Source organism: Stenella coeruleoalba (assembly GCF_951394435.1).
Source record: "Stenella coeruleoalba genome assembly, chromosome: 11".
Classification (NCBI taxonomy): Eukaryota; Metazoa; Chordata; class Mammalia; order Artiodactyla; family Delphinidae; genus Stenella; species Stenella coeruleoalba.
The window spans coordinates 1,092,534-1,119,402 of NC_137157.1; the positions used below are offsets into that span (position 1 = coordinate 1,092,534).

The 26,869-nt window shown below is 60.1% G+C and overlaps 1 protein-coding gene across 4 annotated transcripts in view; it reads left to right on the forward strand.

The window, feature by feature from the left end:
* BRD1 (bromodomain containing 1) overlaps positions 1-11,087 on the forward strand; it is a 34,828-nt gene extending 23,741 nt beyond the window's left edge. Inside the window, exons 8-13 of one of the 4 annotated variants that reach the window (XM_079936589.1) lie at positions 1,021-1,515; positions 7,541-7,676; positions 8,118-8,245; positions 8,562-8,671; positions 8,858-9,012; positions 9,645-11,087. In XM_079936589.1, coding sequence (XP_079792715.1) covers positions 1,021-1,515; positions 7,541-7,676; positions 8,118-8,245; positions 8,562-8,671; positions 8,858-9,012; positions 9,645-9,828 — 1,208 coding nt within the window. In that variant the 3' untranslated portion in view covers positions 9,829-11,087. Of the gene's footprint in view, positions 1-1,020; positions 1,516-7,540; positions 7,677-8,117; positions 8,246-8,561; positions 8,672-8,857; positions 9,013-9,644 lie in introns of those variants that run through there. The other 3 variants (XM_079936590.1, XR_013830449.1, XM_079936591.1) reach the window with 3 other exon arrangements.
* Positions 11,088-26,869: the final 15,782 nt, after the last annotated feature.

Consider the following 26,869-nt stretch of genomic DNA (forward strand, 5'->3'; position numbering starts at 1 on the left):
TCACCATAAGTTGGGAGAATTCTCGAAACATTTGCTCAGAGACGTAAACGAACCTTAGAAGTTGTGTAGCTTTTCATTTTCAGAATGACTTTGGATTTAAAATATTAACCTTATGTGTTCTAGACGGTTTTGGGGAGCTGTGCAGGCTTCATAAAATAGAAACTGTACTTTGTGATGATACGTGCTACTTAGTGTCTTCTGGTTTTATGTCATACGTCCTGAAGCCAGTATCCGCCTTGCCTGGAGAGCAGCCTCGGTGGCTTTATCCCAGAGGCTGTGCCCGCCCCGGCCAGCCCTCCCTGGGGAGGCTTCTCCAGCCTCTCGGGGCCCGGGGCTGACAGGCCGGCTCTCAGGCGTCTTGTTCCCATGTTAGTAACTTTTAAAGCCTTTTTCTTAAGAGGTTAAAACAGTCTTTGTCCAGAGGTTGTGTTTTTATATTTAAAGTCAGACTTAGGAGAAAGAACTTAGGTTGTAATGTCTCTGGAGGTGGCACAGAAGTTAGTGTATCTGAGAACAGAGTGGGAAGTGTTCCTGCTCTCCTGGATCGTTCGCAGCCACTCACCACTCCCTGGTTTTGACACGACTTAGAGTGCCCTGGTCAGAAGTCAGGTCTACGTGCTGTTTCCTCTGTCTGCTAACCTTGTGGACCAGGTCAGGACTGTGGGAATGCCCGCTTAGAGCCCCTTAGTTACGTGAAATATTTTTCTTCCTCAAGGTAAGTGGATGTTGATTGCAGAAACTGTCATGAACTCGAATGATGACTTGACGCTGGCGCACGTGCGGTGGTCCTCAGGGTTGTCTTCAGAGGGTAGCTCTGGACACCTGGGCGCCAGGCGCCGCGGCCTCGGTGTCAGGGAAGCGCACACAGGGTAACCCGCGGCTGCTTGCAGACAGTTGTGTGTGATGCTGTGTTTCCTTGATTGAATTAGTATTTTGGTGGACTTCACATTTATAGTAAGTTTTATAATAGATTTTATAATTATCAGTTTTCAAAAATCACTTTATTTATAATTTTTTCAGGAGATAAATCTCCCCCTAAACTTGAACCATCAGATGCATTACCTCTTCCTTCAAACTCGGAGACTAATTCAGAACCACCAACCCTCAAACCAGTAGAACTCAACCCAGAGCAGAGTAAACTATTCAAAAGAGTCACATTTGGTAATGAATCACATAGCACTTGCACTCAGAGCGCACTGGTAATCGGACACCCTCCAGAGCCCACCCTCGCCAGTAGTGGCGATGCGCCGGCGGCGGCCTCCGCGGTGGCGGAGCCATCAAGCGATGTAAACAGACGCACTTCTGTTCTCTTCTGCAAATCGAAAAGTGTAAGCCCCCCAAAGTCTGCCAAGAACACTGAAACCCAGCCAACTTCTCCTCAGCTAGGGACCAAAACCTTTTTGTCTGTAGTCCTTCCGAGGTTGGAGACTCTTCTGCAGCCAAGAAAAAGGTCGCGAAGCACCTGCGGCGACTCCGAGGTGGAGGAGGGGTCCCCGGGAAAGCGCCTGGACACAGGTAAATGCCGCGCCGGCCGCGTTCTGTCTCGGGGCGGGGCGGGAGTGGGCGGCGGGGGTGGGGGGTGGGGTGTGCCAGCAGCTTCGGTGTTTTGCACTTTGTTGTCCACGTAAGAAGACAGATGGTGTTTTGCTTTGAGAAGCCCTGAATCATAAGTCTGAGGTGGCGCCACCTTGGGGGGCCTGGGGGCTGGGGGCCCTGCTTGTCCCTCCCCTTGGAGAGCCTGGACCCAGGCCGCCTTCTGAGCGTGGCTGGCGCTTGGCTGTGCTGTCCGTGTGGTTGGGTCCAGGTGCAGCAGGTGACGGCGGGCGTCCCGCAGGCCTCCCTTCTGAGGCCCACAGGGTCTGGGCTAAATGCGGCGTGTCACCCACTTGCTTAAAGCGTCCTTTGACGTTTTCTCGCTGTCCTGTGTGGCTTGGTTGGTACTCCCACGATGGGTTATCTCCTGCTGAGATAACACTTGAAAGTGTTTCTCATTTGCTACTAATCTTCTACGGCTTAATCGTGTCACTCACTCACCCAGACACCCCTGTGCTGGCCCTGCGCCAGGAATTTCCCTCCGGCTTAGTTTGCCGAGGCACCTTCCCGCTCTCTCAGAGCCAGTTTCCAGCCGTTCCGCCAGGAGGCGAGGGGTGTCTGTGCTGGTCGCCTAGCCGGTTGCCGTCCGCGCCCCTCCACGGCGGCGGGCCCGCGGGGCTGTCTCCTGGGGGCGGTCTGAGCTCCCTTTGGTCCCGGACGTGGACCAGAGCCGGCTCGTGTCCGCTGCTGCTCTGTCTGCCGCATCCAGGCAGAGAAGTGCGTCTCCTCCTCCGGCGGTTGACTCAGTTTGAGCCACGGGTTCGTGGGGCCGGCTGGGTGCCTCGGTCCCGGGCGTCCACCCTGGAGGGGCGGGCGGTTGCAGCCCGGCGTGCGGGGAGGTGTGTCGCCTGGCTGGCTGTCCTTCCACAGTAAACTTTTGCACACGTGATTAGGGTTATTGAAACGTTACATTTTGTGCTTTTAGTTCGATGGATCAATATCAAGTTGGTGTTTTTTGATAATTCGTTAAAACTTTATTTCTGAGTGCTGCCAGCTGCTTGAGTGTGTCCAGGGTACAGATACGGTGGAGCCTGTGTCAGTGCTCGGGGCTCCTTAACTAGCCTGGGGCCTTTCTCGGCCGAATTTAGCGGAAGAGCCTCGGCTTGGTTTTCAAGCGCACTGGAGGGTCCCGGCATCTGCACCGGGAGGCGAGTCAGGGCGTCGTGTTCTGGTGCACCGTTCGCAGGGCACTGCGGTCAGGGGCCCCTGGCGAAGCTGGTGTCCGGGGGGTGGGCTGCCAGGCCCCGACGTGGCCCTCGCCGCCCGGCTGTTCTTCTGGAACCGTTGCCCCCCATGGGCCTTCAACCGCCGGGCTTTCGGGGCCCTGTTGGACTCCCTCACCAAAGGTCCCTTGTAGAAAATCACGTCCGCTCCTTCCGGTTTCCGTGTGTAGAAAGTCACGTCCGCTCCTCCCGGTTTCCGTGTGTAGAAAATCACGTCCGCTCCTCCCGGTTTCCGTGTGTAGAAAATCACGTCCGCTCCTTCCGGTTTCCGTGTGTAGAAAATCACGTCCGCTCCTCCCGGTTTCCGTGTGTAGAAAATCACGTCCGCTTCTCCCGGTTTCCGTGTGTAGAAAATTACGTCCGCTCCTTCCGGTTTCCGTGTGTAGAAAATCACGTCCGCTCCTTCCGGTTTCCGTGTGTAGAAAATCACGTCCGCTCCTTCCGGTTTTCGCGGCTGAGCCGAGGATCTTGCAGGTGTTCAGTGGTGATGGTTGAGGTCGGGAGTTTCCCGCAGGCTTTGCATGAGGGCCGGGGCGCGTCCGAGGTGTCGACCCCTATGGCCTGGCTCAGACGGAGCCCTTTGCTTCCCATTCCAGAACGGCGGTGCCTGCAGTGGTGTGCGGTGAGTCCTCAGTGTCTGCTCGGCCCTCGGCTGGCCCGTCGCCCGGGCGTCTCGTGGGCTCCGCGGCCGGGTCCCTTGCCCCGAGCGGCAGTCTTTGCAGTCTCAGGATTTGGGGTATTCCGAACCTTCTGTTTTCCAAGGGTCCGTCTGCGTGCTCTGCCTCGTAGGGAGCCCGCGGGTGTCCACAGTGTGCTGCAAGGCCTCCAGGTTAGGGTGAACCCCGCCTTGTTCGTTCCGGGCACTCAGGCCTCTCCTCGGAAGCGCCCGCGGGCGGCGTCGGCACGCTGGCTGCTGCTCCTGGAGCCGTGCCGCCAGGCCCTGCGTGGTCTCCCGGCTTCTTTCTGTGACCGCTGGCTCGTGGGCCCCAGGCCAGGACACCGTGCTGCCCGTCTCCTCGCCTGAGATGCCTGCGCGCGGCTCCCGTCGTGCGCGTGGCGGGCCGTGTGCGCTTGCGTCTGTCGCCGTGTCTGCAGGCTGCTCGGGCAGGAGGCTGCTCTGCGGGGCCTGCGTTCCGACTGAACGGCTTTTTCGCTGGTTTCCAGGTTCTCGTTTTAACTACTAACACGCTGGGTAGTTCACTCTTTGAATCCTAATTATTTTCTCTTACCTTGGACTGGAGTTGTGCAATGCGGTCATTTTGGAACGCAGAAGGATCCCTGCACCCTTGCATTTCACCCAGTTCTTGTGGATGACATTGGAAGCACCCGTTCAGCCGCCCTCCAAACAAAAACACAAACAGCAGCCCTCGGAGGAGCCGTGCCCCCCGCCCCCCCCCCGCCCCTCTGTAAGTCAGCCAGAAGCCCGCAGGTGCCGGGGCGGCGCCTGTCCTCCAGCTGTCTGGGACCTGGTTGGGACGTCGCTCGGCCTCCCCGTGGATAGGGTGACGATGCAGAAGGAAGCCTTGGGCCGAGGTGCCTGGAGAGCGTGCTGCGTCCACAGATGACTCGCGTGGATAGAGCTTCTGACCCGCCCTCGGCCGGCACAGGACCGGTCTGAGATGACCAGGGGCTCTGGGTTGGGCGCTGGGCTCGGGAAGGACTGTGCAGGCCACACACGGTGCCGGACCACGTGGCATCAGCCCCGTGTCCCCTCGCTGTCTGCTGTTAGCGCCTCCTGGCTCCCGCCGGGCCCGCCCGCCCTCGCTTGTCTCTCCTCTGGCTTCTTCTCCCGCTCGTCCCGGGGCTCTCGGGGAGGCACAGTTCTGTCTCTGGTCGCCACGAGCGGCCGTCTTGGCTGCGGGCCTGGGGGCGTCCCGTGCTGGGCGTCCTGGCGAGCCTTGCACGCTGCTGCGTCTTCTTGGAGCCGGTCTGGGCAAAAGCAGGGTGTTGGGATCTTACTTGATGTGCTTCTGTGTTTTTATTGAAAGGTGGAAAAACGCATAAAAAATGCAATTCTGTTGCCAACAGTAAAAATAAAATCTTGGAGCCAAAATAACAGGCATGCCCCCTGCTCCGACCAGCCGGCTGCAGTCCCTGTGCGCACTGGCCCTGGCACTGTGTCGTGTGAGGGGACCCCTTGCGTCCACACCGTGTGGTGGCAGGGGGCGCAGCCGCTCCTGTCGCTGTGCCTCTTGCTGGGCTGCCGTCCAGGAGGTCTTCGCGGCCCGGCGAGGGCGTGGTGGGGTGGACCTCGGGTGCTCGGCACCCCTGTGGGAGCACCTGGAGGCTTTTTGCCACCCGGCAGGTGCGAGGCGTTCAGGATGGAGGTCGCTGCAGCCACTAATGACCCGCGTCTCGGGAGGCCTGGGGGCGCCTGGACGGCCTTGAGCTGCAGCTGGGCCGGGGCTCCCCGCTCGGCATGCCCTCCTTTGGGGCAGAGAAGGGAGTTTCGACTCCGGGGTGCCTCCTCTATCGCCCGAGGCGTCAGCCCTGATCCCCAGGGGCTCTGGGGGTGCAGCTCATGTCTGGGGGGCGTTGGCCGGTCCCTGAAGGCACTTTTCACCCGGCACTAACCTGGCTCTCGGAGGCACCGCGGGGGCACCTGTGTCTGCCTGTGGCTCTGGGCCCACTTCTGTGCAGACCTGTGACCCTGCCCTACTGAGTGGCATTTCAGGTCCCTGCAGGTCTCTGGGTGGCGTGGGGTGGCTTGCGGAGGCTGGCCCTGCTCTGGCCACGTGGCCTCGTGCCCTTGGGCTTGTCTGCTGCTCAGTGCGTGACACGGGGAAAACCATACGTGACTAGCTGGTCACCCTGGAGGCGTGTGTCCTCTTGTTTCCCAGCTGAGGACTCCCCACTTCTGGGTCTTCTCCCCTGGTGTCACTTGTCACCATGCGTGCCATGTGGGTGATGCCTTGCCGTCTCCCGGGGACGACATGAGTGCAGGCTTGCTCGGTGCCCTGGAGCCGGGGCCGCTTTCCCCTCTCCTTTCTCCGTAGTCAGGAGGCCTGTCCTTCGTCTGACCTTCACCACGCGTGTTCTGTGACGGGTGCGCTGCCCTTCCTTTTGCCATTCCTGGCTGCCGCCTCCTGCCTTGGGATGGGGGGGGTCGCGGATGGCAGGCCCCATGCACTGCTCGCCCCAGCTCTTCCCAGGCGCCGGGTACCTGTCACAGGCGGTGAGACTCCCCGTCACCTTCTAGGGCCCCTCTTCCTGCTCTGCCAGGAGAGGCGGATGGGCAGCCAGCTTTGCCGGCGGGAGGTTGGGCGCAGGGGGAGGCCGTCCACGCTGGCTGTGCTTGGAGCAGCTTGGTGGCTGCGTGACCTTGACCCCTGGGCTGTCGCCACACGGTGCGTCTGGACCTGGCCCAGTGTCGGGTGCTGTCCTGGGCCCTCCCCGGGGGGTACAGGTGGGATCTTGTAGCAGCGCTGGTGCTGGGCTTGCGCCTGCGTGAGCGTGGCCCCTCCTGGTGGACATGGGCCCCACGGGCTGGGACCACCAGAAGCGGCCATGGTTCAGCCCCACAGCCTTGGCCCAGCCGCTCTGTTTCATGGGCCTGCCTTCCTGAGGTGGTTTGGTCCAAGTTCTGAAGATGAGTGCAGCACCCGCCATTGCCTGCAGGTACAATGTGAATTAGGTTTGAAACGGAAAACGCTAAGCTTTTCCTGTAGCTAGTGGTGTCAGGTCTGACGGAGATGGAGCAGGACGTCTGACTGGCTCGCTTAGGGAGAGTCGGGGGCTCTGTTCTCTTCGGGAGCAGCAGAGCGCGCTCTGTTCCTGCATTTGTACTTGCCCGCGGATGTCTGTCTAGGTTTACTCACCTCCCTTTGTTTGCAGGAAAGTAACGTGAAGCAGATGAGAATCCCCTGTAATCTGGCTTAACTACTTCAAAAATTTTTTGAAAAAATGGATTTAAAAAATTTTGAAGCACGAGGAGTGGGATTCTTTTCTGGGGAAAAAACACGCCTTCCCTGCAGCCGCCGCACCCAGAGGGGCCGGGCTGGGCCTGGCAGCGCTGGACAAAGGCGGCAGCTCGCGGCCCCTTCTGACCTGGGGTGTCCTTCCTGCCTCCTGCTGGCGTCAGACTTTTTGGGGGCAGGATGTGTGGTTTGGCTTTGAGATTTGCCTCGATTGAAACACTTCTCAGGTGCTAAGGTGAAGCCGTTGGCTTGTTGGGCTGCTGGGGGGTTCTGGCCCCCTGGTGGCGCGTCCTCACCCGTGTGCCTTGGTGCTGGTGGTCTCGGTGGCGTCTGGACACAGGGCGCCCACGTGAACGAGACGCTTGTCTTGGATTTCAGGAGGTCGTGAGCGTTTTTGGGGGCTCCTGCTAGTGCTTTGTTTTGAAAGAAGGTTTTCCTTAGACATGGACGTGCTGATCCCCCAGAAGCCCGTGGCTCCCCTCCCCCCACCCCCCGGGGGCCCCCGCCCAGACTTGGGGCCTCTGTCGGCGGGCGTTGACCGTCCAGGAAGGAGTCGCAGGAGGCCCTCCTTGCCTTTGTGGGGCCTGTTTTTAAGAGCACCTTCTGGAGACCAGTGTGCTCTGACTTCGCCGTGCCTTGTCATCTCCGTTCGGTGCCCCCGTGCCCCTGTCCCCGTGTTCTGAGCGTGCTGGGTGCTGGGGTGGGCAGGGCGCGATTGTCTGGCGTTGTCCCCGGTTTAGAGATGGTGGTGGTGCGGGCACCTGCCGCGGGGAGCTGAGCTCAAGGCCGCGTGCGCCTGTGTTGCAGGGCTCACCAATGGCTTTGGGGCCGCGAGGGGCGAGCAGGAGCTGGGCGGTGCCCCGGGGAGAACGGCCGCGCCCCGCCGCCGCTGCGCCTCCGAGTCCAGCGTCTCCTCCAGCAGCAGCCCGCTCTGCGACTCCAGGTGGGCCCCACCCCGAGCCGCCCTCTCGCCCTCCCTCCCTCCCTCCGTCCCTCCCTCCCTCCGTCCCTCCCTCCCTCCGTCCCTCCCTCGGGGGCAGTGTCTCTTCCGCAGTGATCTGCTTTGTAGAATTTCACCAGAAGTGGGAAGGCAAACCCCATAGAAGTCTAACTTGAGTGACGTCTATACTTGGTGTTTTCCTGCCGAGTCTTGCCTTTACCAAGTTGGTGGCTGGGAATTCCCTGGTGTCCAGTGGTTAGGACTCTCACTGCCGGGCCCGGGAGTGATCCCTGGTCGGGGAATTAAGATCCCACACAGTGGGGCCCAAAAAAAAAAGGTGGCCAGCACGGCCCTGCCGTCTCCCTTCCCTCCTGACCCCTCCCCGCCTCCCCTCGTGCAGGGCCCGCGGCCGGGCTCTGATGGGCCCCTCTTTCCCTCCTGAAGCTTTAGCGCGCCCCCGTGCGGCCGGGGCAAGCCCGCCCTGGTCCGCAGGCACACGCTGGAGGACCGCAGCGCGCTGATTTCCTGCATCGAGAACGGGAACTACGCCAAGGCAGCCCGGATCGCGGCCGGTGCGTCCACGCCCGCCACCGTCTTGTGCGCGGAGTGGGAGATGCTGGGGACCTGGGGGCCGGAGGCCTTAGAGCTGGGGGAGGGGTGGGGTGCAGGGCGACTTGGAGTCGCGGCTTGAGGGCGGGTGCGGAGGCCCTAAGCACCACTGTGGGCGCTGGGCCGGCCTTCTGCCTCCCCCGGGCTCTCGCGCCCTCAGGCCGGGCCGGTCGCACCCCCAAGGCCCGTCTTGCCACCCTGGGGAGGCCTCAGCTGTGCAGCGTGTTGGGTCCCGGGGGCCCTGCCCCTCTGACTCCTTTCTCTCCCTCTTCTCCTCAGAAGTTGGTCAGAACAGCATGTGGATTTCAACTGACGCCGCGGCCTCCGTCCTCGAGCCCCTGAAGGTCGTGTGGGCCAAGTGCAGCGGCTACCCCTCGTACCCGGCCCTGGTGAGCCACGTGGCCGTGTCCCCGGGCCCTGGGGACAGGCGTCCTGTGACCACCTGCCGGGAGACGCACACGGGGGTGTCGGGGTGTGGGCAGAGTTCCTTGAGACCCCCCTCTCGTCAGGCCCTGGCCTGCTCCAGGGCACGGGGTGCGAGGGCTGCGCCGCGACCCCGTGTCCTCCCTCGGCAGATCATCGACCCCAAGATGCCGCGTGTGCCTGGCCACCACAACGGGGTCACCATCCCGGCGCCGCCGCTGGACGTGCTGAAGGTCGGCGAGCACATGCAGACCAAGGCGGACGAAAAGCTCTTCCTCGTCCTGTTCTTCGACAACAAGAGAAGCTGGTGAGTGCCCGCCGGGCCCTGGGTGGGTCCGTGTGGTCCCGACGGGCCTCCCACGGGCTCCCAGACCCCTGTGCTCTGCCAGCGGATGCCCCTGCCTTGGCCCCCGACGGGCCGCGGTCCAGACCCTGACCTGAGTGCCCGCGGGAACTGCCCCCCCGCCCTTCTGGCGCCGGGCTCGTCTGTCCTCCGCACTGTGGCCCTTTCTGTGCCCGAGGCTGCTCAGTGGGGAGCCGGCCGCGGTGTCCCGTGCGGCTGCATTGGGCTTGTGTGTCTTGCTGCCCCCCGACCCGGGCAACCCCCTTGCTGCATTCCCTGTGGCTCAGTGGGTCTTCCGGACCCGTGGCCCGGCCCTCCACTCCTTGCCGTGTGAGTGCACGTGCCGTGCGTGTGTCTGTGTGTGTGCGTGTGCCCCGTGGTGGCCACTCAGGTGTGGCGTGGACGGCCGAGGGCTGCAGCGGACCCCCGGGAAGTGACGCTGATAGAGGAGGTGACCACTGATCCCGTGCTCGGGCGCGTTCCGCGATGCCGCTTGGCCTGAAGTGCGCGATGGCGTGGAGGCTGCGTGTGTGTGCGGTGGCCGAGGGGCAGGTTGACGCTTGCGCATCCTCACAGTGCATTCTCTTCCTTCAAAGGCAGTGGCTCCCGAAGTCCAAGATGGTTCCCCTTGGCATTGACGAGACGATAGACAAGTTGAAGATGATGGAGGGGAGGAACTCCAGCATCCGGAAGGCGGTGAGGATCGCCTTCGACCGCGCCATGAACCACCTGAGCCGCGTGCACGGGGAGCCGGCCAGTGACCTCAGCGACATAGACTGACGCGGCTGTGGCCTTGTCCATAGTGTCGATACGCTGTACATACTGTATATTGTTCACCACTTAACTTATTCTGATTTTTAGGTGTAGTTTAATTCTTTCTCCCAGGGAGGGGGAGGTTTTATTTCCCAGTTTTCTATGAAATCATCCCTGTCTGGGCGCTCTGTGAATGGCGTGGGCGCGTCCCCCGAGTGCAGCTCTGTGCCCCTCACGGGTCGCTCCAGAGGGCGCTGCCGGCCTCACTTTCTTTGATCTGTAGCTGTTTTTTGTTTTTTTTTTTTAAAGACTTTTGAATGTTTAATAATTTTGTAAATCATGCTCTTTACACAGAGTACCACTTATTTAATAGACGGGATGTAAATTTACAATGACAAATGTGTATTTTAAGAAAGAAAATGACATTATTTTGAATGGTACTTTGTGGAAAGAGGTGGAGAATAAACTTATGCCGCGCGCATCACTTGCAAATCACCAAAAACACTCCGCCGCCCCCGTGAGGGCTGGGGCAGCGCCTCCTCTGGGCCTCGCCAGCCTCGACCACGCGCCAGCCTCCGCCTGTCCGCGCCAGCCTCCCACGGGCGTGCCTCCCAGCGGATTATTTATTGTAGAAAGTGTATCATTTGCTTTATAACGAGAGATAAATTGGCAGAAGTATATTGATATGCGTTTTATACAGGACATAAAATCCAACTTGCTTCGGGAGCAGGATGTGTTGGTTGTTGTACAGATGACTCTGGCTGTGTTCTTTGATTTTGTAACTTGTAATCTTTTGTTTACAATGAGGGGCTTTCTGTAACTTGTTTTAATTTAGAACACTTTGGTAGCAATAGAAACTTTGGATACATTTTTGTATGGTACACGTGATGTATATAGAATTAGTACTTTATTTTTTATTTTTAAGAGGTAAAGCATTATGTTAGGGGAAAAGGTAGGGTGGGTTTCCAAAATGGCATTTTTTATATTAAAAAATAAAGTCAAGATTTGGACGGTGTGTCCCTTTCATTCCTACACCATTAGAATGCCGGGTGGGCGTGCAGCCTGGCGGCCGGGCGGGGCCGGGGCTGGGCGAGGGTCCCTGCAGCCGAGGCACGCGACACACCTTCATCTCAAAGTGTCGCGGGATGTCATTATTTATTATCTTACCTAATCATATTTTTATTTTAAAATGGTAGTTTAAAATTTTTAAATGTTTTTTTTTCTTTTAAGTCTGCATCGTTTGTAACATCTCCATAGAAACTTGAAAATAAAACGTCTTCCTTTGATAGTTTTGTCCCGTGTCTGACGGACGCTTTCTCTCTGCTGTGGTTCTGGGGTCCTCGAGGAAGGCCTGTTGGGGCCACGTCACCGCGGGCGAGGCCCCCGGCTGTGGTCGGAGAAGGGACGGGAGGGATGGAGGGACGGGGTCTTCGCGCCGGAGCCTGGAGCTGCACCTGGGGCCTCCTCTGCCCCCACTGTCCCAAGTCACGGTCACGCTGAAGGTCGCGAGGGGCTGCCGCGGCCTGAGCTCTGCTGGCGGTGTCCTCTGGCGCCGAGTCCTGCTGCTGTGGTTTCCACGGAGCCCCGCCATCCTGGCCGCCAGGACGTGTCCGGGCTTGTTGGTGGGGCCTCCTGCGCGCTCAGCTCAGCCCGCCCTGCTGGAGCTGGCCCTTGCCGCCGCTCGGGCCCACTGGGCGGGCGTCCAGCCTGTCCCCGTTCGCCTGGGGCTTTGTGGTGTCAGCACCGAAGTCAGTGTCCCGGGAGCTCCTCACCCGTACCTGGGGCCCCTGCCAGTCCGGGGCAGCCCCAAGGAGCCCCCGTCTCAGAAGCTCACTCGACCCAGCACTGGCTGCCCGACCCCACCCAGGGCGTGGCTGTGCCGCGGCCCCAACCCCGAGCAGGGGCCTGGCAGGTGGGGCTGAGGGCGCCCCGCGTCCTTAGCAGGACCTCCTGGGTCCCACTGCCCTCTTGGATCAAGCCCCGGGGGCCCTGGGGCTCCTGGCTGTGGCTTCCTTCTTTCTTGGAGGGCCTCTGGGCAGGTGGGCAGAAGGGGCAGCTTCAGAGCGCAGGGGGGTCTGTAAGGGCAGCTGGGGGCGAGGACCCAGCAGGGACACTGGGGCGCCTCAGGCTGGAGCCCAGCCCCCCGGGAGGCCGGTGGTCTCTCCTCGAGACCTGCAGTTAGTCCCGTGTGACCCGCTGCCTGGGGCCCTGGCCCTGCAGACTTGAGGCCGCAGGGCTGGGGACTCTGGGGGACACTGGGGTCTTGTGGTCTGAGCAGTGGGGCCCAAGCCTCCGGAGTGCCCACGTGGCAGGCCTGCGTGGCCCCGGCATCCAGCTCCCAGCGCAGGGGCAGAACTACAGCCCGGCGCTGGGGCGTTTCGTGTCCAAGGCAGTGTAGACGGTGCTCATAGTGTGACTGGGGCTCCCGGCCCTGTCCCCCCAGGCAGGGTCCAACCACGCGGTGTGGCCTCCTCCCCAGTTCTGTGGGCGGCACTCAGGGTTTCCCCGAAGCAGACAGGGATCCTCACGTACCCCCAACAAGCCCTCTCTGGGGTCCCCCACCCCAGACGTGTCCTCTCGGTGTCCCCCTTCCAGGCGTGCTCTGCGGGTAGGGCAGACTCCCCACTCCTGGACCAGGTGGGTTTGGCTTCTTGGGGGATGGGGGACAGAGGTCTCCCCCAAACCCTTTCCCCCAAACCAGGGGCTGGCCCCAGGCTGGGGAGGGACTGTCCACACACCCCTGCACCCCACAGACTTGTGGGGTCAGATCTTGCCACCCTTGCTCGGACCCCGGCCCCTCCTGGGACCCCCAGGGGAGCTCCCTTGCAGTGAGGTGAGGCCAGGAGACAAGATGAATGGGAAGTACCTGGGAGCATCACTTCCAGGAAATGTCCTCCATGTGGGAGGAGTTTCCTCCTGCTGGCTGGAATGTGGATGTGGCGGCTGGAACTGGAGCAGCCATTTTGGACCATGTGGAAGGCGGCAGAGCCACAGGCTTGATGGGGCTTGGGCCTTTGACGTAAGCTCAGAGCTTTCCTGTTGTGAAATGCAATTCATATTTTATGGCAAGACAAAAAAAATTTAAACAATGTTTTTCTGCCCTTTGGCCCCCTCTCTCCCCCTCGCTGCGAGTTGTGTATCTGCATGTTGCATCGACCACACCTTCCCCACTGGCAGAAATGCCTGCTCAGCCATAAAGAGCAGTATTCTCCCAGCATCAACAAGACAACTCCTTAAAGATAAATTTCCTTCTCCATCTCCTAAGGGCCCGATGACGCTTAGATCGGGATTGTGTAAATTGTCAATAATACGTCATTTGATGTACAGCCCTCTGTCTCAAAAACCTTATATAACTGTGCCTTGACTTCTAGTGGGTGGAACAGTTCTCAGAGCTTTCTGAGATGCTCCTCCCCGGGTTATAATCCTCAAATTTGGCTCGAATAAAATGTTCCATTTCTTTTGTAGATCAACCGATTAATTTTTCTTTACTTTTAATTTAATTTAATAATTTTGGCTGCATTGTGTCTTAGTTGCGGCGCGCAGGATCTTCACTGAGGCAGGCGGGATCTTTTCATTGTGGCGCGCGGGGCTCTTCGCGGTGATGCGCGGGCTTCTCTCTAGTTGCAGCGCGTGGGCTCTGCAGTTGTGGCACGTGGGCTCTCTTGTTGTGGCGCACGAGCTCAGTAGTTGTGGCGTGCGGGCTCAGTTGCCCCGCGGCATGTGGGATCTTAGTTCCCCGACCAGGGACCGAGCCTGCGTCCCCTGCATTGGCAGGCGGATTCTTATCCACTGCGCCACCAAGGAAGCCCTCGACTGATTAATTTTTTTGTCGACACTACCAGGCCTGAAGATTTTTTTATGTGATAGAAACGTTACCTTTTAAAGCCACAGCTGTTTTCTTTAGAGCAGGTAAATCTCATATCGGTCAAGATGAAATCATTAAAATTCCAGAAAAAATCGTGGAGTGATTATTTACTACCATGGAGTGAAGATGATCTTTTAAAATACGACACAGCCTCCAGAAACCACAAAAGAAAGTATCAACGTATTTAACAATGTAAACTTAAAAAGTTCATGTGGGTGTGGTCAAAAACATCCCATGACTCACAAGGAAGAATATTTGCAACTCAAACCACAGAAAGAGGGCTCATTTCCTTAAGAAATAAAAGTGCTACAAATCAGTTTTAAAAAGACCACCAATAGGATAGAAAAAAATAGGCCAACAATGGACTCATTTCCCAGAAAAGTGAATACAAATGATTCTAAACATATTAAAAAATGCTTCATTTCACTCATAGTAATAGAAATGCAAAGTAAAACTGCTCCCTAGAGGCCATTTTTAAATTGTCAGGTTGGCAAAGAAAACAAAACCACAGGAAACGTCCGAGGGAGGGGGACGAGCCTTCTCAGACGCTGCTGGTGGGTGAGCGGCTGAGCTGATCCCCCTGGGGAGGAATCCACACCAGTCATCAGACTAACGCCCTTTGACCCAGTGCTTCTACCTCTGGGCATTGATCCTTCAGTTATATTCTCACCAGCGTGACGTGACTCTGTCAGGTGGCAGCATTTTGGTAAAAGTGAAAGGTTAGAAACAACCTACATGTCTGTCCACAGGGGACTGCCAAGATCAACGGAGACACAGCACGCGGTGGAGTCCCCGGCAGCTGTCGCAGAGTGAGGAAGGGCTGTATAAACTGATGCGGAAAATCTTCGAAATAAAGTGTAAGAAGCAGAGCGGGGAAGAATGGGCAGGCTATGCCGCTGTTTGTGTCGAAGAGGGGACTTGCTTGCATTTGTGGGAACTGAGTGTGCCCAGAGCCAGGTGGCTGAGAGGGTCCCTCCAAGTGAGGCTGGCGGGGCCCAGCCTGGGGTCCCATGAAGGCTGTCGCGCAGCCGCGCCTGGTCTCCGTGTAAAAGGATGGAGATGCCGAGTGGACAGACGTGCTCCCCTGGGTGGCTGGGCAGCAGGGGCTGCAGGGAATCGGCCTCGGGTCGGGGGACACTGGGATGGCCCGGAGGGGCCTGGGCTGACTGGGGGCGGGGGGGAACTCCTCGGGGCACATCATGTTGCCTCCTCTACTCTCCCATACCAGCTGTTTATAACCCAGACGCTCACTTTACAAATGCATCATTTCAATAAAAACAAACTCGGCTGTGGTGTGGTCAAAACACTGACTGCTGCTGACTTACAGGGCTCAGCGTGGGCGCAATTTCATGGTTATCTCCGCCAGTTCACACACGAGACTTGTATTTAAAAATAAATGCTTTGATATCCTGGTGGAGTTATTTTCTTTGGTCTTAAAAAGCAATATACACAAAGATATTGAAAATTAAAAATTCATCAGTGCTCTGAGACTCCATCTGTGGCTCACCGAGACACAAGTGGTGATTTGTCAAGCTTGGGTGGGGGACTTGGCCCTTTGCTGCAGATTTGGGGAGAAACTACAGAGAGAGAGGCTCCCTGGGAAATCCATCTGACTGCGACCAGGCACCTGGGAGGGCTGGGCTCCCGTTCCCAGGACACAGAGTGGTGCTTCAGGCCCCAAGCAGGAAGCGGGTGCCCCGGCCCCTGGCTGCCTGCTGGCTGGTGTGGACAGACACGGGGCCGTTATGCGCTTAAAATGTTCTTCTTGTCACTTTTAACGGGGTTCTGTTACCTTATTTCATTACAGTACTTCTGTTGCACATGAAGAGCATCTCTTGTGGTACCAGCTCCCAACCTGAAGCCCCAGACGCTCCAGGCCCACATACCTCCCTCCACCTGCTTGACCAGAAGAGGCCCCCCAGGGTGGAGGGAGACAGAGGTCCGAGGTCTGTGGCTACGTCCAGGGTGGTGGGGGGACCCTGTGCAAAGGGCCCTGGGCCGGGGGAGGGGCTGGCGGGGGCGGGAGGCCCAGGCTCTCCTGCTGGTATTAACAAAACAGCCCAAGTGGGAAAGTGGCGCTGCACCCCTCCCCCTGCCCCTCCGCCTCCACGCTGGCTCTGTGACCCCCCCAGCCTCCGTGACCTGTCCCTGCGGTGGGTGTGGGGTCTCCGTCGGGTGACGGGCAAGGTCTGTGGACAGGCCGGTCCGTGCTGACCGCTCAGCCCCCAGAGTCAAGCCAGGAGTCGAGGCACCTCCGCGCCGCGCCCGGCTCAGCAGGAGAAGCTGCCCGAACCTTTGTCTCCCTCGAGGACTGCATTTCTGGCCTTTAAGTGATGGTTTGATGAATAAATAGTAGTCACATCTAAACATAAATATACACGCACACCAGTGTTGACCGTGTGTGTGTGTGTGTGTGTGTGTCGGTAAACTCGAGCCTGGCGTCTGGGCTTCTGCTCAGCTCTGTCGGCAGGGCTGAGGCTGCGGCCCTGGGGTGGGGACTGCAGGACGGACCTCTGCGCCCGGTTAGCACCGCTGGGGAGGGGCAGCCCGGCCCGTGGCTCCCGGGCAGTGGCGTCTTCCTGGCGTTTGCTGACGACTCTGCGCTCGGCGGGAAGCTTTCTGCACATAAATCACCCTGTGTGATGTGCTGGCCGTGCCTGTTACAGCCGAGCGTCCTTAGAGAAGCAGCAGATTTGTTTCAATTGATACGTACAGATGCTCCGACTTCGCTGGCTCACCCGGTGAATCGCGGCCTCTGTGCATATTAAACAGGCCGGAGCCAGGAAGGCGCTCCGAGCTGTGGGTGCGCCCGCCGGAGCTGGGCTCCCCGGGGCTGGGGGCTGCTGTGGACCCGGGGGCTTGGCACCGTGGGCTGGGGAGCGGCTGCTGGTTCCCTGCTTGGCTTCCCACCCCCGTTGGGAGCCTGACGTGCGCCTGTGCCCCAGGCCCCGGGTGCCCCCTGAGCAAGTCCTCCCCCACCGGGGCCTCCCCAGAGGGCTGCGAGCCCCACACCTGCCGCCCGCAGGGACGCCTGGCCAGGAGGGCTCCGCAGGGGAAGATGGACGGGCTCTGTGGACAGTGCTGGGAGGAGGGGGCCCTGGGGAGCCGGTGGCCTTCTGGGAGGGAGATGCGTCTGGCTTGCAAGCGGTAGGGGCCCCACCATGGTCCCCTCAGACCCGCCACCAGACCTCCTCTGTCCTTCCCCCAGAGACAGACCTCACTGCACGTCCCCTGGTCGGGCGCCGCTGGGCGTCAGCAGCCCTGCTGGGCACCACCCAGCTGCCCCTCCACTCCTGCCTGCCAGCCATGCCCCAGGGCCCCCTGGGGAAGCCCCCCGGCCCGGCCTCACTGGCCTCCTTGCTTTGCCTCCCTTCTCCCTTCAGCCTCCACCTCTGGCTCTTTCTCGAGCTTCCTGGCTGCCTCCCCTCCCCTCCCCTCCTCAGTGCCGTCCATTCCCTAGGGCCTTCCTTCATGCGTCCGCCTGGGTCCACAGATGTTTCCTGGGACCTGCTGTGTTCCAGGCTCTGTGTCGGACAAGAGATGGGTGAGAGCCTGCTGACTCCTGCCCGCCCCCCCACCCCCAAGGCAGGAGTTGGGCAGCGCCCAGAACAAGGGTGAGGAGTCACAGGTATGCTGGGCAGGCTGCCTGGAGGAGGTGTCTCATAGCACCACCTAGGATGGGGCGCTCCTGGGTGCACAGCAGGGAGGGGTCAGGAAATGGACCAGGTCAAGGGGGGTGGAGGGGCTGGGGTGGGTGGGGGAACCCCTCAGAGAGGCCCAGCAGGGCGGGAAGGCCACCTGGACAGGCAGGCGGGCCACCGTGCCAGCCGGGCAGTTGTGCATGTCAGGTGAAGCGGAGGCCGTGACGTGGCTGAACTGAGCTGTAGAGGAGGCCAGTCTGAGGCACCAGGCTGCGGACACAGTCCTGCCCCATGGGCTACCCGGGCACAGGGGCTCAGAGGACACGCGGGTCGGGGCGGGGCAGGCGTCCCGAAGCCTTTGTTGTTTCTGAACAAGGGGCCTTTCCGTCTTGCAGGCTCTGCATGTTACGTGGCCAGTCCTCGGTGGAGGTCAGGCAAGTGCAGAGACCTGGGCACCTGGCAAGGGGCCGTGGGGCTGGGGCAGATGAAGAGGGGGAGGTGCTGGGCGTCCGTGCTCCAAGAACTGGGATGCACCCAGTGGGGTGACATCATCCGAGTTATGTAAAGCCCCAGGGGCTACGGCTCTAAAGGGCAGGGGCTTGGGGTGCCCAGGGCGGCTGCACTCGAGGGGTGCACAGGGCGGCCTCTGAGAGCCGGTCAGTCTTCTGTGGCCGCGCTGAGCGCAGGTGTGAGATCAGAGGGGACCTGGGGCACAGGGAAGGTCTTGTCCAGAGGGACCCGGGGACAGGCCACGGGAAGCAACAGCCCACCGCAGGCCCCCATCGGATGCCCCTGGGACGTGGGGTCAGGAGCCACGGGACCGCTGGCCCCTCAGACTGCTTTGCTTCCGGTCTTGCTGGGGGGCCGGGAGGCCAGAGACCTGCCTGAGAGCACCGCCTGCGTTCTGAGAGCTGGCCCTCCTGTGTGGGCGGCCAGGGCCCATGTCCTGCCAGGGAGGTCCACGAGCGCCTTGTGGACCTTGGTTAGACGTGGTGATGGGGACCCTCCTTCACTCTCCTGTGCCCACAGCAGCCCCGACCCAGACAGTGGGGTTGGTGCAGCCCCCTCGGCTGACCTGGGCAGGTGGGCAGGAGGCCAGGCCCACCCTTGATGACCCCTGGCAGCTCCTGGCATTTTGAGAAATTGGATTGTGAATGGTGAGGTTCTGCTGGCTGGCTCCCGATAGATTCCTGAAAGTTAATTGAAAATAAAATGCACGATCTTTTCTTTTGATGAGAAAAGGCAGATTTAGCTGGAACTAATCAGCAATGGGGCTGGAGAAACTTGGAGACTAGAGAGGGAAAATAAAAGTTTGAAGGCACGTGAAAAACATGGCAATTCTCACCAAACCACGTGCATTGTGAGTATTCATACCCGGGCTGCGAGGCACTGCCCCTCTCCAACACTGCCAGTTCCGGGGTCCGTTGTCATCACAACTCGTTACCGTGCCGTTTGTTTTTCCACTTATACTGACCGTCCCCAGGAAATTGGACTGGGAGCCTGGAGCTGGAGCCATTGGCCGGCTGGGGCGGGGGCCATGCACCCCAGCCTCGCAGGACCCCCACTGGCCCTGCTGCCCACCCACGCCTGTTGCTCTGCTCACAAGGATGGTCCTGACCCACTTCCTTCCCAAGAGGTCTCAGAACCGAGCTCGGCTCCCGGTGCTGTGGGCACGGTGCCACTGGTGATGTTGTCCCCTGGGCATTAGAGCCCCGGCCTGGGGGCCAGCTGTGCCAGCTGTCATGCTATTGTGTCCTGCTGTGGAGCAAACCACCACAGCTCAGACCCCACACGTTTATTGTCATCCACAGTTTGTGCGGGAAGAGGTTGGCACGGCTGGGCACTCGGCTCAGGGCCCGCGCGGCCGCAGTGCTTCACGCCAGTCAAGCAGTTGGCACTGTCCAGCTTCTTTTCTGGCTGTGGGACTGTGGCTTCCTTTCCTGCTGGCTGTTGGCCAGAGGCCACTCTTGGGTCCTGGTGTGCAGTGGTCGTGATGCAGCTGCTTTGCCCCCTGATCCATCAGGATGGGGTTACCGTCCCACGTAAGGAAGTCATGTGCCCGTGGTCATGGGCACCCTCACTCGTGTCATGTGCTCCTGCTCGGAAGCAAGTCATGGGTCCCGCCCACACTCACGGGCAGGGGGCCACGCAAAGGGTGGACACCTGGATGTGGGAGGCCCAGGACCAGCCAGCGGCTGTCTGCTGAGACTCCGCAGGGGTCTGAGCCCCACAGCACAGGCTGTGCGTGCTTCCTGGGGAAGGGAAGTCTAGGCACCCCTCGCGGGGTTTGCCAAACTGGCCGGGACCGCGCCTCCCTCCCCTGTGTCCGGCCCCTTTTCCCTGACCTCCCAGACTCCCTGGGCCTTTGCTCTCCCCTCCTTGTCCCTGACCGTCTGGGCAAATGCAGATGTGTCTGCTCCCAACAACAGCATCAGAACGGTGTGGCAAAAATCAGTAGAAATGCAGGGAGAAATGGCCACGCCCACAGGTGTGCTGGCAGGACATTGGCTCCTGTCAGCAGCGGGCAGCTCCGGCCGGCAGACAACTGTAAAGATAGAGCTGAGCTCAACAGCGCCATCCATCGACTGCATCGAATTGACACCTACAGACCGCTCCGTCCAACAAGGCAGGATACACATTCTTCTCAAGCTCACACGGAACGTTCACCAAGACAGACCACATTCTGGGCCATGAAACACACCTTAACAAATTCAAAAGCCTGGTAATCAGATAAGGTATGCTCTCAGACCACAGTGGAATTAAACTAGAAATCAATAAGAGAAAGATAGCTGGACGGTTGCAAAATATCTGGAGAAGAAACAAGGCACAGGTCAAAGAAAAATCTCAAAAGAAATAGAAAAATATTATGAATTAAATGAAAATATAAGTGATCAAAATTGGTAGGAGGCAGCGAAAGTCGTGCTTACAGGGAAATTTACAGAAGAATGCATGCATACATTAGAAAAGAAGAAAAATCTGGAACCAATAATTAAGCTCTCACTTTAGGAAACTAGAAAAAGAAGAGCAAATTAAATACCTATTAAAGAAATCGAATTAACAATTAATAACCTTCCCGAACAGAGAGCACCAGGCCCAGATGGCTTCACTGGTGAATTCTACCAAGCACTGAAGGGAGAAATTATACCAATTCTCTACAAGCTGTTTCAGAAAATAGAAACAGAGGGAACATCTCGTAACTCATTCTATGAAGATGCCTCACTCTAATACCAAGACAAAGACATTAATTACAAGAAAAGGAAACTACAGACCAATATTTCCCATGAACATAAGATGCAAAAATTCTCAACAAAACATTAGCAAGTTGAATCCAACAGTGTATAAAGAGTACACTGGGACTACGAGCAAGTGGGATTTGTTTCAGGTGTGCAGTGTTGGCTCAACGTTAAAAAATCAATTAATGTAACTCACCACACCAACAGGCTAAAGAACAAAAATCACACAATTATATCAACAGATGCAAAAAAAGCATTCGATAAAATACAATACCCGTTCCTGAGAACAGTTCTCAGCAAAATAGGAATAGAGGGGACCTTCTTCAACTTGAACATCTACAAAAACCCTTACAGGGAACATCGTACTCAACGGTGAAACACCAGATGCTTTCCCACTCATTTTTGATGGCTCAGTGAAGAGGCACCTCCTCCAGGCAGCCTTCTGGACGCCTCCCTCCCTCTCCTGAGTGAGGGGCCTCTTCTCTGGCGTCCACAGCTCCTGGTGCAATCTCGACTTGCCCCTCCACGTGTCTGCTGCTCCTCTACCTGTGAGCTCCTTGAGGGAAGGCTCACTGTTCCCAAGTCTGGCCGAGGGGCTGCATGGGTTACCCTCCTGAGCTACGGAGACCCTCCTCTGGGCCACACGGAGCCTGGCTGGTCAGAAATAGGGCCCCTTCTTGGGGGAGCCAAGCTGGACACAGGGAGGACCCTTAGAGCGTCCATTCTCTGACCCCCATCCTGACACTGGCAGACCGTGAGGTGTCAGTGTGAGCTGTCTGCATCGACCCTCCTCCCACCAGGGCCACCAGGCTGGCTGGCTGGCTGCTGCCTCCTGGTCATGTCCCTCCCGTCTTCCTGAGTACCCAGCCGTCCACCACCCAGGACCCAGGCAGCCAGCTGGTCCTAACATTCCCAGCATCTCGGCTGCCTTCACGTGTGCCAGGCATGCTCCGTGCCTGTGCTTTCCGGGTTCTGGGGACGATCTGGGGTGCGAGCCGGTTAGCCACCTCTGGGCCAGGGGCACCGTGTGGAGCCCCTCCGCACCCCAGGGGCAGCCCTTTCGGGTTCAGAGGTTGCGGCTTCATCTGAGGACTTGGTCTCGATTCTTCTGCTTCTCGGTGTGAAACCCACCAGGTGAGCTTTGGGGCAAGAGCTGAGGAGTGCTTGAGTGCCCGAGTCCCACCGCTCCTCCAAGGACCTCCTGCCCACTCAGCTGCGGGGTCTGTTTGTGCCCGGCCCGCGTGGGGTACGCACGGTCCGGGGTGGTGAGACAGGAGGACGTCGGCAAGGCTCCTTGGGCACCAGCTTTATGGACGGTTTCCTTCTGGAGCCCTGATCACCACCCATCATCTCCGTTGCTACCTGTCAGGCTAAAAGCCCAAATGTGCAACCTTCACATTTAAAATAGTCTAATAAGACCCTGGCTCTCAGGCCTTCCAAGATACACACTTAATCTGTGGACCTTAGTCTCCGAGGACGTGGTGACATTTGCATCTCTTCGAGTTCACACCTGTCAGCCCTGCTCCATCACCAGGTGCGGCCTCAGCAGGGGCCCCGGGAGGCGCACTTGCCCAGTAGCTCACTTGTCCCCAGGAAAACGCTTTGAAGGGATTTTAAAACAATGTGTCTGACTCCATTTTAAATTAAAGCCCAATCAGCGGTCCCCATCCAACTTTGCAGACAAGCCTTTGTTTCTGTTTCTCGACACCTGTACAGCGATCACAGGTACAGAACGGTGCTCAGCCGTCCTTGTCTGAAAACTTAAATTGCCCCCTTCAAACACATTGTCATTCTAAGTGCTGGGGGGCGGCCGGAGGGAAGCTGGGGGGCTCAGCAGCTGTGCTCACTGCTCAGCAGGCTTGTGTGTGGGGGGGAGGCTCCCCACAGCCCACTCAGGGCCACGTGGCATCATGGGGTCCTTCTGAGTCCCGCGGCTGGGCCCATTGGTGGGGGTCCTCTAGGACCAGGAGGAGGCTCAGCCCTGTGGGGCCTCTGCAGCCGAGCTCCCTCCCCACTCTGTCCCCCGTCCCCTGGGGGCTCCAAGGCCGCTGCCCTCTGGGGCCTCCTCGTGGTCTGTGCAGCCGTCAGAAGCCACCCCCTGTGCAGCCTCTCCCGGGGCCCAGGACAGCCCAGGAGTCCTGGAGGACCGGCCCTTCGAGGGCACTCCTGCCCCACTGCCATCTGCATTCCGCAGACACACATTAATCACCTACCGTGTGAACAGGGCGGAGCGTCTCTGAGCTCTGTTTAGGCCCCCCGGGATCTGAGAATGTTATTCTGTCGCAAGGGCTGTCTACCGTCCCATGTGGGTTTCCTGGAACAAACTAAAATTGCTCAGGGTCTATATATTTAAGGAGGATTTTCTTAATTGCAATGCATATGCAGTGATTTTTATTAATAAAAATAAATTTTGCTTAAAAGCAAGAAAATACATTAAACAATATTTAGAGTCTTGAATTTATGTCAAGTAGCTGATCTAAAAATAAATGAGAAAGTCGGGGTGCCTCCTTCAGGGAAGACAGCGTTTTCCCAAGGGGAAAGTTGGGGCGGCCCTCTGCGCCTGGACCCCTTACGTGGGCTGCACACCAGGGGGGCCCTTCTCCTCCCCCGGGTCCCTACAGCTTGATCTGATCCAGTGGCCACCTGACCAGGGATCATATCACCTGCTTTCTAGCGCGGCTCCCTCGGGGTCCGCTCCGGCCTCTCAGGCCTGGGGAGGGAAGGGGCCCAGAGGCTGTCCAGAGTGGCACTGCCCTCGTCCTTGCTAGGGGCCTCGCTAGGACCTGGGGGCCTTCAGAGGAGGCTTGGGTGGGGGGCCTCGTGTTCAGCAGGTCGTGATGGTGGCTGGTGGCCGTGGCCCTGCCCAAGGAGGACCCAACAACCTCTCCCTTGCAGCCCCTTGGCCTGGGGGTCTCCCAGGCATCCCAGGCTCCTCCCTGCACGCCCAGTGCCTGAGCCTGGGGTCCCGTTCTCCTGGATCTGCCCTGTGCCCGCCAGGTTCGGGGGTACAGCAGGGAGGCCGCTGTGGGCCGGCTGCAGACTGGGCCCCCAGGCCCCTGGGACAGCGTGGCGGGCAGCGGACATATTCCGCAGCGTCTAAGGCGTCGGTGTTGATTCTCTCGGCCGCTGCCCTGGCGGAGGGGGCCCCGTCTGCGGGGTCCCCGGGTCCCCCGTTGTTGCTGGGAGTCCGCAGCCCTTTCCCTCCGCTGGCGTCATTCCCCATGTGGCCACCGGGTGGCAGGAGCGCTCTTTGCTGGCCGGGCGCCCGGTGCTGGGACCAACCCCAGCCCAAGACTGATTCCTGTGAACCCAAAGTTTGGGAGAAAAGCGTAAAGCGCACACCAGGAAAAGTTTCAGTAATAATTTGGGGCAGAATCTGGACGTTCCCCTGGATTCTGAAGTGGCGCCCCTTGTTAACTAGCGGCGTGTTCAGGAGCAGAAGGGCGGGACCTGGGGCGTCAGCGGCTCCGGGCGGGGCGCCGGGGGCAGGGGGCGCCTCACGGGCTCCGTGGGGCTTCATACCCGGGGTGGGGGGCGCGTTCCGTGTGTGATTCCTGATCACCCGGGGGGGGGGGGCGGGACGCTGTGGACCCGGGAGAGTCCCCGCGCTGGGCCGGGTCGGGCGGGGCCTAGACCCCAGGATTGGGGGCCGGCAGGCAGGGCTGCAGAGACCCTGCGGGGCGGTTGGGGGACGCTGGGGCGGGTGGGTCCTCTGGCCCCCAGGCCCCATCTCTGGAGCACACCGAGTCGGGCTGAGAAGGCACGGATGCAGGGCTCCCCGCCCTGGACCTGGGCCGCAGGAGGCTGACCGCCGGCCCCTCACCACAGCCCCTGGGAAGCCCCGCCCACCCAGAGCAACTTCGGGGCCCAGGGGAGAGGGTCACTACCTGGGTGACGGCTTCTCGTCTCTCCTCCCCTCAGCCTGGGCCCCCAAGGGTGGCACCCGGTGCTGCACCCCCTCCTTCCCCCAGCACATGGCTCAGGGCACAGCTCCGAGCAGGGGCGTCCCCTGTGCTCCACGGTGACCGCGGGAGGCTGGCGTGGCGTGGCGTGGGGACGGGGGCTGGCGTGGAGGGGCTCACACCGGCGTAGGTGTCTGGGTGCCCGCCGCCGTCGCCCCGAAGGCGGGCGGTGCAGTGCGCTAGTGAAGACGGGGGGCTCAGACCCCCTCGTTCACCATGGTAACGAAACAGGGGCGCAAGACGCTTGTTCATCTTCCCCCTTGAAAGCACATCTGCAGCCTGGCCACTCTTTAGTGGTGGATGAAACCGTGGTGACCTGTGTTTCCCAGACGAGGAGGACAAGGCTCCGGAGCTAGAAGTGAGCTTCACTTGGGTGAGCGGGGAGAGGACGAGGGGGCGGCGGCGCCTGCGCAGGACGCTGGAGGGCCGGCCAGGGGCAGAGGCCCCGCTCTCTGTCTGCGTCCCTGTGAGGGTACCAGGGCCTCTGAGGGCAGACGGGACCAGCGCGGGGCAGGCCACGGTGGGGAGCGGCAGCCCTGGGTCAGCAGAGGCAGGAAGAGGCAGGAGGGACCCTCCCTGGAGCCCAGCCTGCACCCTGATCTCGGGCTCCAGCTCCGAGACTGTGACACGGCCATCCGCGCCGTCTCGAGCCCCTTCCCCGTTTGAGTGTCGTCACAGCAATCCCAGGAAGCCCCTCATACCCTGAGCCCCTCGTGAGCGAACCACGGGCCCTGCACCTCTCACGGCCACGCGGGGCGGGAAGCGGGGGCCCAGACTCGGCTCGCACGCAGCCTGTTCCCCTCAGGGCTTCCGCCTCCACCGTCCTCCTCCCACCGGCCTGGGCCCCGGGCAGGGTCCGTCCGGCTCCGGGTGCAGGGGGTTCCTGGCCATGTGCCTGTGATTCCTCCCCCATGGTGGGGGCGATGCCAGGTGACACGCGACTGTGGTCACAGGCTCTGTCCTTGAAGATAACGAGGCCTGGGGCTGACCCCCATGACCCCGCCCCCCGCGGAGCCCAAACGTGGCCCCGGAACACCAGTGTGTGCAACCTCAGGCCCCCCCTGGTTCCGTCCAACCTGACGCTGGGCCCCCTTCGTCCCCTCCTCCATCCCCACCCCTGCGCTTTCTCAGCACACGTCAGAGGATGCCTCGGTGCTGAAACTCTTCCCTTCCGCGGGTTCCTGGCTCTGACCCCCGCCCCCGCCCAGGAACTGCTTCTATCCCAGACCCTCCGTCCCGTTAGCTGTTTTTCCTCCCCTGCTGCTGCTTGGCCAGAAATGACCTTGTTGAGATGGAGGGCGAGCTGTGCAGGCCTGAGCTGGTCCCAGGGGGCCGGGCCTCCCTGTCCGGGAGGGAAGGGCTCTGAGAGCTCCGGGCGCCCTGGCCTTCCCTTGGGCTCCTCCCCTGGGTGCTGGGGGCAGGCCCTGCCCTCCTGGCCCACCTCCCATGGTGGGAGAACCATCCCCCCAGGGCTGTGCTGGGCCAGTCCGGGTGCCCCAGTGCCGTGGGGGCTGCAGGACGGGGGGGCACTGACAGGGCTGCAGGGACGTCATGTGTCTGGGGTCCAGGGCTGCTTATTCCCGGCAAACCGACGAAGAAACCGACAGGTGGGAAGGAGGGACGGAGGAGGCGTCCCGGCCTCACGCGCTCAGCCTCCGTGCTCCTGCGGAGCCCTTTGGGTGGCCCTGCATTCGGAAGGTGTTGCATTGCCCTCCGCACCTCTGGCACCGGCTCTGGGTGGGTCCTGGGCCTGTGTTGGGGGGGCAGCGGGGCCCCGGGCTACCTGGGAGCGCAGGTGAGTTTCTGCCCCAGTGTCCCTGACCCCTGGGCAGCCTGTCCTGGAGAAGCGGCAGCGAAGGGCAGAGCCCAGGGGACCTCGGTGCCATCTGGTCCAAGTTCAGACGCAGCGCGGGGCCCCTGGGGCCTCCGAGGCTCGGCCGGGCTTTGGGGCTCTGGCCTCCTGGGGCAGCGCTGCCCGCGGGGCCTGAGCTGCAGCTGAAGACCTGCCTTCCGGGCTTAGCTTGGCCCCAGAGGGAGTGCCCTGCTCGCTCGGCCTTTGCCCTCCCCGCCTTGGGCTGGGTTTATGACGCCTAGAAAATCTAAGTGCCCCTATGTGCACGCACAGGCCTGTTTCCTATCCCCACCGCGAACTCGATAACCTGGCCGCAGCCCTTTCTTCTCACCCCGGCGCTGTGCCCCCGCTGACTTCGGGCCACAGCTGGGGCCCCTCTTCCTCCTACAGTCACACCCCCATCTGCCCCGCTGCTCAGGCCAGAGGCCCCGGGGTCTTCACAGCTCCCCGACCAGCACTGCTCACTAGGGCTGGCTCCGAACCATCCAGAAACAGCTCCTTCCCTGGCTGCTAGC